The sequence below is a fragment of the Melospiza melodia genome, chromosome 30, assembly GCF_035770615.1.
Source record: "Melospiza melodia melodia isolate bMelMel2 chromosome 30, bMelMel2.pri, whole genome shotgun sequence".
Lineage (NCBI taxonomy): Eukaryota > Metazoa > Chordata > Aves > Passeriformes > Passerellidae > Melospiza > Melospiza melodia.
Genome location: NC_086223.1, coordinates 4,351,255 through 4,367,542, shown reverse-complemented (window position 1 = coordinate 4,367,542; position 16,288 = coordinate 4,351,255). Strand labels below are relative to the sequence as shown.

The 16,288-nt window shown below is 56.8% G+C and overlaps 1 protein-coding gene across 1 annotated transcript; it reads left to right on the top strand.

The window, feature by feature from the left end:
* Positions 1-123: 123 nt before the first annotated feature.
* On the top strand, positions 124-9,771 carry DCAKD (dephospho-CoA kinase domain containing). Its single transcript, XM_063179059.1, has 5 exons — positions 124-233; positions 3,656-3,776; positions 5,675-5,878; positions 8,096-8,183; positions 8,593-9,771. Exons 2-5 carry the CDS (start codon positions 3,665-3,667, stop codon positions 8,876-8,878), a joined length of 690 nt encoding a protein of 229 aa, XP_063035129.1. The 5' UTR covers positions 124-233; positions 3,656-3,664; the 3' UTR covers positions 8,879-9,771.
* Positions 9,772-16,288: the final 6,517 nt, after the last annotated feature.

Sequence of the window (16,288 nt, the reverse complement as noted above, 5' to 3'; positions counted from 1 at the left end):
GGGTCTAGGGGCGGGCCGCCGGTGGCGGGAGAGCTCCCTCACACCGGGCAGCCGCGTGGATGTCCCGGCGGACGGAGAGCCGCGACCCGTTCCCCGCTGACGCCGCGTCTCCACCCGTGAGGGATGGGTCGAGTCTAACGAGGGCAGCGCTGATTGGCTGGGATAGACGCCTCCGCTGCCCGCTAGCCAATGGGAGCGCGGGACACTGCGGCGTGGGTGAAGCCGGGCGGAGGGTGAGTGTGAGGGCCGCGGCCATGGCGGTGCCCGCGGGGTCGGTCACGGTGTTTGTGGCGGCTCTTTCCCCGCCAATTAACGATGATTCTTCCCTTTGGCTGCAGCCTCCTCCAGCCAAACACCTCTTAGCCGCAGCAGAGATGAGGAGAGAGGGGTGAGGATGGTGCTGGAGCTTCATCCCCACTCCCTGTGCCTGCCTAGTGGATGGGTTGAGGCTGGAAGCTTGTGCTGTGCTCAAATCCCCCAGGAACTGAGACACGGGAATTTTTAGGGACTTAGTTCTTTGAAAAACATTTCCTCAGTGCTCTGGGTGCATCTTCCCCAAAAAGCTCACCGAATTTTCTTCTTTGGGTCGTGTTCTGGTTTTTCCCCATGTCTGGTTTAGTTGGAACAGGCCAAATATATAAAAAATGCTGTGTTTTGGGGGAAACGACTTCTGGCTCCTGCCAGTAACATCTGCAGGAGCAAGCTGCCCTCTCCCCTCGTGTGCAGTTCAAAGCAGAGCTCGTTAAATATTGATGGGTGAGATCTGTGCAGGCCCTTGGACAGATCTGAACATCCCTGCCTGGCCCTGCTTTCCAGGATAACCCTTCCAAGGGCTGCTCTACCCTGCAGTGATTCCTGTGGAGGAGGGACAGAAATAGCAGGGTTTTGGGAGCAAGTCCCAGAACTCTGGAATTACTGCAGCTAAAACCCTGTTTACAAGGGCAGGAGAGTTTTCAGGGTACTTTTACAAAATGTATTTTTACAAAGCAGGAGCCCTGCACTGATCCAGCTCCTCCTCCTACGAGCTGCAGCAGTGGGAGGATAAAATCCTGGTGGGATGGCAAATAAATAATAAATAAGCAGCTCCTCTGTCACTCCAAACCACCTGGGACACCCCTGTGGGGTCCAGGTCCTGTTTGGGATGTAGATAAACCTCCACAGTCTCTGCTTTTGCTGTTCATATTTTGGCCCTCTGTTTTTCCTTGTTGCTGCAGGGGAACAGATGTTCCCATCTGCTGGCCTGGTGTGTGGAAAAGAGAAGGAAAAGAGAAGAGAAAGGGAAGATGTTCCCACCTGCTGTCCTGGTGTCTGCTCCAGCTCTGCCACAGGACCTGCCCACCCCTTCCTCCCCCATAAAATGTGAATTTGGCTCCTGTTTGAGGACTGAATTATGACTGAAATATCTTTTTGTTGTTGTTGTTGTTGTTGTTTTCTGTTTTGTTGTGTTCCCAGCCATCCTCTGTGCCCACCTGCTGTCCTGAGGGGCACCCTGGGCAGTTTGTACCTGGCAGGGTAAAACTGTCTGAATTCTGCCCTTTTTTATTGCTTTTGTGTCCCACTCCTGGCTCAGATGGGGCAGAACTCAGACAATATCTGAGCCAGGACTGGGACACAGGAGCAGGGAAAAAATTGTCTGAATTCTGCCCTTTTTTATTGCTTTTGTGTCCCACTCCTGGCTCAGATCTGAATTCTGCCCTTTTTCCCTGCTCCTGTGTCTCTGGCTCAGATATTTTCTGAATTCTGCCCTTTTTCACCCCCTCCTGTGTCCCACTCCTGGCTCAGATTGGTCAGAACTCAGACAATATCTGAGCCAGGATTGGGACCCAGGAATAGGGGAAAAAGGCAGAATTCAGACAATTTTTTCCTGCTCCTGGATCCCACTCCTGGCTCAGATTTTGTCTAAATTCTGCCCTTTTTTATTGCTTTTGTGTCCCACTCCTGGCTCAGATCTGATTTTTGCCCCTTTTTCCCTGCTCCTGTGTCCCTGGCTCAGATATTTTCTGAATTCTGCCCTTTTTTCACTGCTCCTGTGTCCCAGTCCTGGCTCAGATGGGGCAGAACTCAGACAATATCTGAGCCAGGATTGGGACCCAGGAGCAGGGGAAAAAGGCAGAATTCAGACAATTTTTTCCTGCTCCTGGATCCCACTCCTGGCTCAGATTTTGTCTAAATTCTGCCCTTTTTTATTGCTTTTGTGTCCCACTCCTGGCTTAGATAGGGCAGAACTCAGACAATATCTGAGCCAGGATTGGGACACAGGAGCAGGGCAAAATTGTCTGAATTCTGCCCTTTTTTATTGCTTTTGTGTCCCACTCCTGGCTCAGATCTGAATTTTTCCCCTGTGTCCCTGGCTCAGGTATTTTCTGAATTCTGCCCTTTTTTTCTGTCCTGGCTCAGATATTTTATGAATTCTGCCTTTTTTTTTCAGTCCTGGCTCAGATATTTTCTGAATTCTGCCTTTTTTTTTCTGTCCTGGCTCAGATATTTTCTGAATTCTGCCCTTTTGAAATTTCCTGATTTCTCTGAGCAGATCCAGAGGGGGCCGTGGAGATCCATCAAGGGCTGGAGCTCCTCTGCTCTGGATCCAGCTGGGGATGATCCCCTGGAGAAAAGAGGGATACAGAGAGAGCTCAGAGCCAAAGGGGCTCCAGGAGAGATTTTGGACAAGAGGAGATGGGATATTGGGAAGGAATTCCTCCCTGATTTTGGACAAGAGATGGAGGGACAGGAAAAGGGGAAATGGGATATTGGGAAGGAATTTTTCCCTGGGAGGGTGGGCAGGCCCTGGCACAGGGTGCCCAGAGCAGCTGGGGCTGCCCCATCCCTAAAAATGTTCCAGGCCAGGTTGGACAGGGCTTGGAGCAGCCTGGGATAGTGGAAATCCCTGTCCATAGCAAGAGATGGAGTTGGATGGGCTTTAAAATCTCTTCCAATCCAAAAAATTCCATAATTCCATGGCCAGGGTGCTTGTGATGGTGCTCACAGGGGTCTGAGGGTGAGGGAAGAGATGAGGATCTGACTCCATGTTTCACAAGGCTGATTTATTATTTTATGATATATATTCTATTAAAACTATACTAAAAGAATAGAAGAAAAGGATTTCATCAGAAGGCTGGCTAAGAGTAGAAAAAGAAAGAATGATAACAAAGGGTTGTGGCTTGGACAGAGAGTCCAATACAGCTGACTGTGATTGGCCATTAATTAGAAACAACCACATGAGACCAATCCCAGATGCACCTGTTGCATCCCACAGCAGCAGATAACCATTGTTTACATTTTCTTCCTGAGGCCTCCCAGCTTCTCAGGAGGAAAAATCCTAAAAAAAAAAAGGATTTTTCATAAAATGTGTCAGTGACAGTGCTGTAGATGGGGCTGTGCTTTGATAAGTGGAGATGCTAAAGGGGAAGGAATTGCTAAACCAGGAGGGACTTAGGGCTGGCTCAAATGCCACATCCAGAAAAGCATTGTTTAATCCAAAATTAATTCCAGCCTGTGGAACACCCAGCTCAGAGCCTGCCAAAATCCTGCTGCTATCTCAGTGACACCCTGAGAAAATAAAAACCACGAGCTTCGAACAACGTTGCCCGTTTGGCACTAAATATTTGATGTGCTCAGCATGAGCAGAATTCAGACAATATCCCGGCGTGTTTTGCAGCTCTTCACCATGTTCCTGGTGGGACTCTCGGGTGGCATCGCGTCGGGGAAGAGCGCGGTGGTGGCCGTGCTGCGGGAGCTGGGCTGTGCCGTGATCGATGCCGATGTTATCGCCAGGCAGGGTGAGTTTCCAGCGCTCCTCCCTCTCCATGAGGTTCCCCTGACAACCGGCATCGCTGACGGCAGAGGGTGCTCTGGCTACATCGCAAAAAGGTTTTTTTCCCTCCTGCTTCCCAGTCCCAGCTGGCCCGGGAGGGGATTGGAACGGGGATATATTTTTAATAAAGGAAAAAAAATAAGATCGTGACCTAATAAACACCGTGGGGATGTTGTACTCTGAGTTTCCATCCTCTGGAGTGTGATGGTTTGAAAGCAAAAGGAAATGTGGTTTCCTGTCAAGTGGGATCCCTTGGTGAGCCCAACACACCCCCTGAGCCCCAGGACACCCATCCTGTCACTCGGGTATGTTGGTGGCTGAAAGAGAATGTCCCTTTGTGCTTCACGTTGTTATTCTGATGATACTGAGAGATCAGAGCACAGAATTAATGTGCTCAGAAAAAAAACCCAAACAACAAAAAATCCCAAAACAACAACAAAAACCAAACCAAAAACCCAAAACAAAACAAACCAAAAACCCAAACAACAAAAAAACCACTCCAAAACAACAGCAAAACAAAACAAACCCAAACAACAACAAAAACAAAGGGCTTGGGCTGGAGAAAAACCCCAAAATCCCAGCTCTGTTGACTCAGTAGGACCGCAGCAGAACTTGTTTTTCCTGATTACCTGGGAGATGTTAATCCCTTCACCCCACCAGGGTAATGAGGAGAGCAGAGGGTGCCCAGAGCAGCTGTGGCTGCCCCTGGATCCCTGGAAGTGTCTCAGGTCAGGCTGGATGGGGCTTGGAGCAGCCGGGCATAGTGGGAAGTGTCCCTGCCATGGCCTGGGTGAGGTTTTCCCCCAAACCGGTTTCTGAGTTTCTGCATGCAGCAGGTTTGGGGTCTGCTGTTGAACAATGTGTCATTTGGAAATGCCTGGGCTTTTCTGTTTGGTGAAGAACTTGCTGTGTAGCCACTCAAAGCTGTGATGCTTTAACATTTTATTGCACTGTAATTCCCCTGGAGGTGCAGGAGAAATTTGCTGGAGGTGCTAAAAGCCCTCAGAGACAGTAGGAAAACACTACAGATACCCTGTGAAAGTTTTCTGCCAATCACTTTATTTTGCACCAATTCCTTTTTTATATGTGTTTGTTTACTGTATGGAATTCACCCATCCTGAAACTGCCTTCCACAGGAGAAAAAAAAAATTGCTCTTAAAGACTTTTATGAGCTTGGCCTGAGGTTCCAACCTGTGGCAATGTTCCTGGATTTGGGAGAGATGATTATCTGTGCTCTGTCCTCGCTGTGGTTACCCTCAGCTGGAGCTTAATTATGGTTTTATTGCTTCATCCCTTTTGTTGGGGATTTTTTTTTTTTTTTTTTTTTTGTGGTGGTGGCTTTAAAGTTGTATACTCGTGTAACATCAGAGCCCCTGCAAGGGCTGGTTGGGGATTGAGCTTTTTCTGTTCATTTTTCTGAAGAATTTAGTGACTGATGTGAAAGATAATAAAAACAAAAGACCTCAGCAGCATCCAGAGCCATGTGAATATCTCCACAGAAGCTTCCAGCTGGTCCTGGTTCCTTTAGGATCTCCCTGCTCCATCCTGGTGGGAATTGGCTCAGCCCAGCTGCTCCCCCAGCCTTGGCTTGTGGCCATCCCCTTGTCCTCCCTGCTGAATGGTCACCCTGAGCAGCAGCACAGAGTGCCACGAGGGTTGTGGTGCTGAATTCATGTCTGCAAAGGGATGAGGGACCTTGGGCTGGCAGCAGCTGCAGATGTGGTGCCAGGCCAGATGTGCTGCCAGGGCGAGCATCAGCTCTGTGGTGAATGAGCAAAGCCCATCTGAGGGTGATTGCTGATGCAAACACCGAGTGTAAAGCTGTAAAACTGCCTCTCACCCCCAGCTCTTTGATGTTCTCAGTGGTGCAGCCCCACTCCAAGGCCCATCAGCAGATCCTGCAGCACTTTGGCACCGAGATCCTCCTGGAGAACGGCGAGATAAACCGCGAGGCTCTGGGAAGCATCATCTTCTCCCAGCCAGAGAAACGGCGGCTGCTGAACTCCATCACCCACCCTGAGATCCTGAAGGAGATGCTGAAGCAGATCCTGAAGTATTTTGTGCTTGGTAAGAGGCTTTGTCCAGGCTCCTGCTCCCTTGAATGTGGGGAGAGGGACAGGGGTGACAGAGGGAGGGAAGGGACGTTGAGTGACAGCCTTTGTGCTCTGCCTGCAGTGATCTTTGGTGTCAGTGTTTGGAGCATTCATTCCTGATTCACTCCTGCCTTTCACTGCTGCCCTTCACCGCTTTCCCCTGTGGTTTCAAGTGTATCTGTAGGGCCTGGGAGCAGCTTTGCTGAGATTCCCCGCTGGATAATGCCACAATCCTGAAATGGCCACACATCCCTCCCTGCCCCCTGCCTGCTCCAGCTTCACTGCAAGCTCTGGAGCCCTCTGAGTGTTGATAAGGTGAGGGATGGGCTGACAGCTGTGCCTTCCAAAGCGCCGCGTTCCCCCTGATAAAAGGAACAAATGCAGCTGTCAGGCTGGGCTGGGGAAATGCCAGATAAGATCAGCAGCTGTTCCAGAGGTCCCCGTGTAGACAGAAGGATGCCTTAATAGAGTCAGTCTGGATTGGTGCTGCTTATCAGAGCCCTGAGAGAGCTGAACAGGCTGGGGCACCACGGGGCCGAGCTCTGCTGCGGGGTGAGGAGGAGGAGGAGGAGGAAGCACAAAGGAAGCAACAGGCAGGAGTGCCAGGAGCCAGAGATGGAGTCTTGAACTCGGGGCTGCGGGCTGAGGAGGCGGATGCTGTCCTGGCCCTTGGCTAGAGCTCTGTGTGGCCTCAGCAGGCTGCTTTGTCCTCATTAGTCAGGATTTAATGATTTGGGATAGCTGGATGATGTCTCTGAGGATGGCTGTGTAAGGAAAGCTCTGATCGATGGAATCAGAGGGCGTGAGCAGCCTCTCAGGGCGGAGGTGCCGGTGGAGTGGTGGCTCCTTGGATGATGATGTCTTTTGTCAAGACTTCACTTGCTGTGGGCAGCTCAGTTTTAGGGGGGTTATAAAGAAGGGACACCAGCCTGAGATGTCCCCATGACTGGGGGACACACAGGGGAGTGAAGAGCTTTGTCCTCTCCCCCAGACTCAGCAGGGCATCTCCCACCTCCCCAAGGGCAGAGGCATGGAGAGAGCCAGGGGGGCAGTGATGGACTGTGAGAAGCTCCTTGGATGATGATGTCTTTGTCAAGATTTGCTGTGGGCAACTCTGTTTTAGAGGGATTATAAAGAGAGGACACCAACAAAACCTGAGATGTCCCCATTACTGGGGGACACACAGGGAAGTGAAATCCTGACTTAGAGCTTTCCCCCAGACTGAGCAGGGCATCTCCCACCTCCCCAAACACTGGCCAAGGGCAGGGGCATGGAGAGGACCAGGGGGGCAGTGATTGACTGTGAAAAGCCCCTTGGATGATGATGTCTTTGTCAAGATTTGCTGTGGGCAGCTCAGCTTTAGAGGGATTATAAAGAGGGGACACCAACAAAACCTGAAATGTCCCCATTACAGGGAGACACACAGGGAAGTGAAATCCTGACTTAGAGCTTTCCCCTCTCCCCCAGACTCACCAGAACATCTCCCACCTCCCCAAGGGCAGAGGCATGGAGAGAGCCAGGGGAACAGTGATTGGCTGTGAGAAGCTCTGCTCCCTGTGCTGTCAGAGGTTTTAAACCAAACTCAGCCAGTTTTGGTGAAAGTTCAGCCCCTGGGCTGTGCCTGGAGGCTCCCCTCACATTTCATGAAGTGTCACAGCTGCTGGAGGTCTGTGGAGATTTCCTTGCTCCCCTTGGAAAAATGGAGCTGTTTAACCAAAGCTTCTCATAAAGGGAGGAAAGCTGAGCAGGGAAATGCTGGCTCAGATGGCTGCAGCCTGGTGAAGTCTTGGACAAGAAGGAGAGGAGAGCAGATCCTGCTGGGGGCACTGCTTCCCAGGAGAGGCCAGCACAGCACACAGCTGCTGCTGCTGCCAGCCAGGCACTGCTGCTCTCGTTTCAGCTCCTCATTTCAGCTCCTCATTATATTTCTGCAGTTTCACCTTTGCTCTGGAGCAGCCAGGTTAGGGTTGATTTTTTTATTTTTTTTTTCCCCTCTGGAAACTTGGAATGAAACCATTTCCTCCCTGTGAGAGGGAGGAGGGCCAGCAGGCTCTGCTCTGCTGTGATCATGGAGCTGAAGATCTCCTGCTTGCTTTGCTTTTCCTGGCCATGGTGTGTGTGCAGCATGAAGGGATTTGGGAATGGGGGTTAACTCTGTTCCTTTCTTTGGGGAATGTTTCCATTTCCACAGGTTACCGCTACGTGATCCTCGACATCCCTCTGCTCTTTGAGACCCGTGGGCTGACCAGGCTGATGAAATACACAGTGCTGGTTTATTGGTAAGTGCTCTGGGAACCATGAGGACAGGGACAATGTCACCTCTCTCAGAGGGGACCATCATCCACTCTGGAGGTTCAGCCTCAGCCCTGGTGCAATTGAGAGAAGTGATATCTCCCTTTGTAGTGCATGAGGGCCTTCCTGAGCTTCCCTGGCACCATCATAGAGGGGAATTCACTGAATTCACTGCCCTTGGGCTTTCCACAGCCCATGTTCTATCAGGGCAGCATCTGGGGCATTGTGTCAATGCTCAGAACAGCCCAGGCAGCCGTGCCTCTGCTGCTCCAAGTGCGGCTGCTCCCCCAGAAATGACAAGGGGGCACCTCTCTCATTTCCACTTTATCCCGAGGAGGGCAGATCCCCCTTTCCCTCCCTCCCACCCCCAGCTCATCCCCGTGCTCCGCCCTGCAGTGACCCCCCGACTCAGCTGGCGCGGCTGATGAAGAGGAGCGGGCTGGGCGTGGCCGAGGCCGAAGCTCGGATCAGCTCGCAGCTGCCCCTGGAGGAGAAGCGCAGGTGGGCCACGCACGTCATCGACAACTCCGGGGACTGGGAGAGCACTCGCCGGCAGGTCCTGCAGCTGCACACCCGCCTCGAGGATTCCCTGGATTTCCTCTGGGCGCGGCTGGCCGTGGGCACGGCTGTGGCCGGGCTGGGCGGGCTGGTGTTCCTCCTCATCCGGCATTTCATCTCTTAATTCACCTTTTCTCTTAGGCAGGGAAGGGGGCCTGAATTTCCCCGTTTGAAAAGGGCACTGAAAGGCCACCTCTGTTAATGAGCTTTGCCAGCTGAATGCAGACAGAGGCGTCTCCTTGCACTCTTCCCAAGGTGAACACAGCCAGAGGTTTTTTCAGGCACATTCTCCCTGCTCAGGTTCTCACCCACCAGCTGTGCCTGTGGGATGATGCCCTTGTTCCCCTGTGGGTCCATTGTGGGACTTCAGTGAGTTGAGGCACTTTAATCTGGGACAATCTCACTTTAATCTGGGACAATCCCACTTTAATCAGGTACAATCTCACTTTAATGTCTTCCAGGACCATCTCCTCCCTAGGGCTGGGGCCTTCTCAGGCCTGCAGTGTCCCCTGGGGTGATTCCCCATAGCTCAGCCCTCTTAATGCAAATTTAGATTTGGGATTTTCCTTCTTTCATGGTGATTTAAAGGAAAGCTGTTAAATCAGTGAGGGGGAGGACAGCACCTCATTCACAGGGATGGGGTGCTCAGCTTGCTGCTCCTCCCCTCTGCCTCTGTGGCCATCACTCAAGGGTCACCCTTGGCTTTGGATCCAGGGCTGTGATCCAGCCTGGAGCAGGCTGAGACCAGGGCTCTGCCTCATTCCAACTCATTTCCTGCTGTTTGAGCTTCCTTTGGCAGCAGTTCCCTGGTGGGAGAGCCGAGCCCGGGCGAGGCGGGTGCTGGGTCTTCACTTTTGTTTTAATAAAACACTGCAAGCAGCTGCTGCACATCCCGTGGCTCTTCCCAGGCTGTTCCTATGCCTGGGCACGGCTGCACTCTGTAAAGTTCAGCACACGCAGGAAGAGCTGCTGCCTGCTCCTGCTTTTCCCAGTAAACATCCCTGAGCTGCTCCAGGAGCTGCTTGGATCATCATGACCTTCCTTTGGGGGGACTGTGGCTCAGTGTTGGCTCTGGGGTGGGTCTGGCTTGCTGGGATGTGATCCTGGCTCTGCTGTGGTTCTCTGTTCCCTCTGGGGTACCTCTGTCCCCAATGCCACTGCTTGTCCCCACACCATGACCATGATGATCCCTGGGATCCTCCACGGTGTTCCCACCCTCCTGCCTGCCCTTGAGCCTGTCCTGCCTGTCCCCTGTGCCATCTTTTAGGCACAGGGACCTTCCCAGGGTGTCCCCAGCCAGCACCTGCCCCTTTTTGGGGCCAGACACTCTTCCACCTCCATCCTCCCCTGAGAGAGGAGAGCCCCGGTGGTCCCTGTGCAGTCCCAGGGAGCCTCCCTTAGCTGTACCCCAGCGCTGACCCCTCCTGCTCCAAACGCTCCCTAATTGTGCAATGCCGCTGGAATCCCTCGCAGGCAGCCATCAATCAGGGCCGGAGCGAGATTTCTCGGCCGAGATAAGAGCCAGTTCCGCCTCCCTCGGATAAATGGAGCCCGGGGTGGGAGGATGGAGCGAGACGGGGAATAATCGCATTTGGCGCCGCGCTCCCGCCCGGCTGACGTTCGTTCACCCGCCGCTAACGAGTTTAGCGGGGCCGGGAAAGCGAGAGGATCCAGGGGGATGCTGAGGCCGGGGGAGCCTGGGCTGAGCCCCCTGCGTGGGCTGCACCCACGGGGAAAGGGCTCTGGAGCGTGGCTGTGGAGTTGTGTCGGTGGGAGCTGCCCCAGGATTGCACCAGTCCCACTCCTGAACATCCCACACCCCAGCCAAACCCCCTCGGGGTCAAGCCCAAGGAAGGGGGGATCCAGGAATGGGGTACACCAGGGAAGGGGGGGCTCCAGGAATGGGGTACAGCAGGGAAGGGAGCTCCAGGAATGGGGTACACCAAGGAAGAGGGCTCCAGGAATGGGGTACACCAGGAAAGGGGGTGCTCTGAGGAAGGGGTGCTCCAGGGAAGGAGTGCTCTGTGAAGGGAGTGCTCCAGGAATGGGGTACAGCAGGAAAAGGGGGCTCCAAGAATGGGGTACACCAGGGAAGAAGGGCTCCAGGAATGGGGTACAGCAGGGAAGGGGGGCTCCAGGAATGGGGTACAGCAGGGAAGGGTGCTCTGAGGAAGGGGTTACCCCAGGGAGGGGGTGCTCTGTGAATGGGGTGCTCCAGGGATGGAGCTCCATGGCCACCAGTGGCCGTGTGGCCAAGCCTCAGCCATCCCCTGTCGGTGACAGATGCTCAGCTCCCTGGACCGGCCATCAGTGACCATGGAGGTGGCCCTGGAGGACACCCTGGCTGAGCCCCTGAGCTCCTGGAACAGGTTCTGCCCCCTGAGCGGGCTCCACGTGGGCTCCCAAAGCCCCTGGGTGCTGATGGAGGGTTGTGGGTGCTGATGGAGGGTCGTGGGTACTGATGGAAGGTCGCGGGTGCTGATGGAGGATCGAGGGTGCTGATGGAGGATTGTGGGTGCTGATGGAGGGTCGTGGGTGCTGATGGAGAATTGTGGGTGCTGATGGAGAATTGTGGGTGCTGATGGAGGGTCGTGGGTGCTGATGGAGGGTCGTGGGTGCTCATGGAGGGTTATGGATGCTGATGGAGGGTTGTGGGTGCTGATGGAGGGTCGTGGGTGCTGATGGAGGGTTGTGGGTGCTGATGGAGGGTCGTGGGTGCTGATGGAGGAACGTGGGTGCTCATGGAGAGTTATGGATGCTGATGGAGGGTCGTGGGTGCTGATGGAGGGTTATGGATGCTGATGGAGGGTTGTGGGTGCTGATGGAGGGTTGTGGGTGCTGATGGAGGGTTGTGGGTGCTGATGGAGGGTTGTGGGTGCTGATGGAGGGTCGTGGATGCTGATGGAGAGTTATGGATGCTGATGGAGGGCTATGGGTGCTGATGGAGGGTCGTGGGTGCTCATGGAGGGTTGTGGGTGCTGATGGAGGATCGTGGGTGCTGATGGAGGGTTGTGAGTGCTGATGGAGCATTGGGGGTGCTGATGGAGGGTCGCGGGTGCTGATGGAGGGTCGCGGGTGCTGCACCTCGGCCCCGGCCCCGGCCCCGCGTGTTCAGGCCGCCCCAGCTCCCCGCACGTCCCGCCATCGATCGCGGAGCCGCCGCCACCGTCACCGCGGGCCCCGCGCCCACCAGGGCGGCTGGAGCAGAGCCGGCCCCGCGCCGCGAAGCCAAATATTTGACTGTGCAAATTGGCGGCCGGATCGATGCTGCTGCGGCTGGCGGGGGCTGTGACAGACGGACCCTCCTCCTGCCGCACCCCTGCTCCTGCAGCCCCTTCCGAACCGGAGCAGCCCCCCCCGAGCATTTCCTTCCTCAGTGTACCCCATTCCTGGGGTGCCCCCTCTCCTCTGCACCCCTTCCTCGGAGCATCCATTCCCCATTCCTGAAACCTCCTTTTCCTGGAGCTCCATCCCTGGAGCACCGCCTTCACCGAGCACCCCGTTTCCTGCTCTATCCCATTCTTGGTGCCCCCTTCCCTGGTGTACCCCATTCCTGGAGCCCCCTTTCCTTGGTGTACCCCATTCCTGGAGCCCCCTTTCCTTGCTGTACCCCATTCCTGGATCCCCCCCTTCCCTCGTGTACCCCATTCCTGGAGCCCCCCTTCCCTGCTGTACCCCATTCCTGGAGCCCCCTTTCCTTGGTGTACCCCATTCCTGGAGCCCCCCTTTCTTGGAGCTCCATCCTTGGAGCACCCCCTTCACAGAGCACCCCCTCCCTGGGATAACCCCTTCTTTAGAGCCCCCCTTCCCTGCTGTACCCCATTCCTGGATCCCCCCTTCCCTGGTGTACCCCATTCCTGGATCCCCCCCTTCCCTGCTGTACCCCATTCCTGGATCCCCCCCTTCCCTCGAGTACCCCATTCCTGGAGCCCCCCTTCTTTGGTGTACCCCATTCCTGGAGCCCCCTTTCCTTGGCACACCCTCCATGGGACACCCACGTGGCCAGGATGTGGGGTCAGATGTCCCCTCACGAAGCTGCAGGTACGGGGTGATGTCCCCCCATGGGACATGTCCCCAGGTGTGAACTGGGTGGGCACCTCAATAGCCACAGGGGGGAACAAGCCGGGGCTGTGAGTGTGGTGTCACTGCATGGCATCTGTTGTCACAGGTGTCACTGTCACTGCACGGCCCCGGGGTGTGGCACAGTGTCAGTGTCACTGCACACCTCCCCGGGGTGGCACATAGTGTCACCGTGGCTGCACAGCCCCACTCGTGTCACACGGAGCTGCTGCACAGCCCTGCGGTGCTGCACAGCTTCACTGTTGCTCCCCGGAGTGTCACATGGTGTCACTGTCACCGCGCGGTGCACAGGGTGTCACTGTCACTGTGGGGCCGCCGGGTGCCACGCAGTGTCACTGCAGCTCCCGTGGATTGTCACACAGAGTCACCGTCAGCGCCTGGTGCTGGGGCTGTCACACAACGCTATGTCACCGCGTGGCCCACGGCGTGTCACCCACTGTCACCGTCACTGCCGGCCCACAGTGGATCACCCAGTGTCACTGTCACTGCACGGCCCACGGCGTGTCACCCACTGTCACCATCACTGCACGGCCCGGGGTGCAGGACACTCCCGGTGCCACCCCTGCACACCCCATCGCCGGCACCCCCTCCGTGTCACACCCCGCGACAGCACAGCTGTCCCAGCACCCCAAATCCCGGCTGCTCCCCCTGGGGACACGTCCCCGAGCCTGTCCCCTCCGCCAGCCGTGTGGCCGTCGCCTCGCAGCGCTCACCGCCGGCGCTAATTAACGGCGGTGTTGGCAGCCCTTAATTGCCGCGCGGTGGGAGGGTGACAGCCCCGCCGTGTCCGTAATGAGAGGCGGCGTGACGGGGACAGCGACGGGGATGTGCCACCCACACCTTGTGCCCTCCCCCTGCCTGCGGCCGGGCTGTCCCCGCTGGGCTGGGGACAGTGCCTGGTGCTGGGCTGGGGACAGTGGGGATGGGGACAGTGCCTGGTGTGGGGATGGGGACAGTGGGGATGGGGACAGTGCTGGTGCTGGGATGGGGACAGTGGGGATGGGGACAGTGCTGGTGCTGGGATGGGGACAGTGGGGATGGGGACAGTGCTGGTGTAGGGATGGGGACAGTGGGGATGGGGACAGTGCTGGTGCTGGGCTGGGGACAGTGGGGATGGGGACAGTGCCTGGTGTGGGGATGGGACAGTGGGGATGGGGACAGTGCTGGTGCTGGGCTGGGGACAGTGGGGATGGGGACAGTGCCTGGTGCTGGGCTGGGGACAGTGGGGATGGGGGCAGTGCCTGGTGTGGGGATGGGGACAGTGGGGATGGGGACAGTGCTGGTGCTGGGCTGGGGACAGTGGGGATGGGGACAGTGCTGGTGCTGGGATGGGGACAGTGGGGATGGGGACAGTGCTGGTGTAGGGATGGGGACAGTGGGGATGGGGACAGTGCTGGTGCTGGGCTGGGGACAGTGGGGATGGGGACAGTGCCTGGTGTGGGGATGGGACAGTGGGGATGGGGACAGTGCCTGGTATTGGGATGGGGACAGTGGGGATGGGGACAGTGCCTGATGTGGGGCTGGGGACAGTGTCTGGTATTGGGATGGGGACAGTGCCTGGTATTGGGATGGGGACAGTGGGGATGGGGACAGTGCCTGGTATTGGGATGGGGACAGTGGGGATGGGGACAGTGCCTGGTATTGGGATGGGGACAGTGCTGGTGTTGTGATGGGGACAGTGCCTGATGTGGGGCTGGGACATGCTGGGATGGTGTTGGCTGGCCACCAGCCAACTGCTCAGCTAGCCAGACAAGCAGATGGACAGCTGGACAGGCTGATGGTCCACTGGCCAGCCAGCCAATCAGCCATCTAGCCAACTGGCCAGCCAGGCAACCAAGCCACCAGCCAGCCCACCCCGCCTGGGTGTGCCACCAGCCTGGTCACTGCCAGTGAGCCACTTGGCCACCAACCACCTGCTCACCACCCAGCCATCCACTTGTCCTTCAAGGCCAGCAGACAGCTGGGCCTCCCTGCCCACAGCTGAATGTCCCCATCCCACGTCCCATGTCCTTCCAGAGCCCATCCTGAGGACACAGTTGGAATTTGGGGGACAGCATCCCAGCTCCTTGGGGCCTGCAAATGGCTGCTTGTCACCGTGAGATGACATTGGGCTCATTGGTTTTGTCCAGCTCTGTCCTAATTCCGGCTGAGCCTGCCCATGCTGAGCCACGGTGGCACAATGTCCCTGACCCCCATGCCAAGCGTGGTCCTATGGGCACCATCTGCCACAATGCCAGGAGGGGAAACTGAGGCAGGGCACAGTGCCAGCCCCACTAGCCCCCTGCCCTGGCCCGGTCACACTTCCCTTCCCCAAATCCTCCTCCATGAGTTCCAGGAGGTGCTGGGTGTTGGGCACAGCCACCCCCGGCCCAAGCTGCGCCCCTGGAGCATCGATCGTCCCCGTCCCCATCCCCGCTGCCGGCGTCCCCAGCACGGCCCAGCCGCCCCCGCCCGCGCTGCCAAAGCAAACAGCCGAGGGCTGGGCCGGCATCGATTCTGCGGGAGCTGCTGTTTGCTTAACCTTTGCAGAGGAGCGGCGGGCGTCGACGGAGCCGCAGCCACCGCAGCCACCGCCGTGACAGCAGCTGCAGCCACCACTGCCACTGCAGCCACCACCGCAGCCACCAACGCAGCCACCACTGCCACTGCAGCCACCACAACCCCTGCAGCCACCACCGCAGCCACTGCCGCAACAGCTGCAGCCACTGCTGCCACTGCATCCTCTGCACCCACTGTCACAACTCTGCAGCCACCACAGCCACCGCAGCTGCAGCTTCTGCTGTCACCATATCCTCTGCAGCCACCACTGCCACTGCTGTCACCGCATCCAGCTGTGCACCCACTGCCACAACGGCTGCAGCCACTGCTGCCACTGCAGCCACCACAACCCCTGCAGCCACTGCTGCCACCACTGCCACTGCTGTCACCACATCCCCTGCAGCCACTGCTGCCACCACTGCCACTGCTGTCACCACATCCCCTGCAGCCACCACCACAGTCACCACCGCAACAGCTGCTGCCACTGCTGCCACTGCTGCCACTGCTGTCACCATATCCTCTGCACCCACCACTGCCACTGCTGCCACTGCTGTCACCGCATCCTCTCCACCCACTGTCACAACCCCTGCAGCCACCGCTGCCACCGCTGTCACCACAGCCCCTACAGCTACTGCTGTAACCCCTGCAGCCACCACTGCCACTGCTGTCACCACGGCCATCGCTGCCACCACTGCAACCCCTGCAGCCACGGCTGTCACCACAGCCACCTCTGTCACCACAGCCACCACTGCCAACACCATCGCTGCAGCCACACCACAACCACTGCAGCTGTGACGGCCACTGTTGTCACCACTGCTGCCACCACTGCCACCACAGCCACTGTGGCCACCACCACTCCCACAGGAGTCATGCTGTCACTGCTGCCATCGCTGCCACCACAACCACGGCAGCCACT

Bases quoted from the DNA above. Each gene is read 5' to 3' on its own strand.
- DCAKD (XM_063179059.1), top strand. From the start codon at position 3,665: ATGTTCCTGGTGGGACTCTCGGGTGGCATCGCGTCGGGGAAGAGCGCG. The intron at 3,777-5,674 runs GTGAGTTTCCAG...TGATGTTCTCAG, and splicing joins CGATGTTATCGCCAGGCAGG to TGGTGCAGCCCCACTCCAAG. The intron at 5,879-8,095 runs GTAAGAGGCTTT...CCATTTCCACAG, and splicing joins CCTGAAGTATTTTGTGCTTG to GTTACCGCTACGTGATCCTC.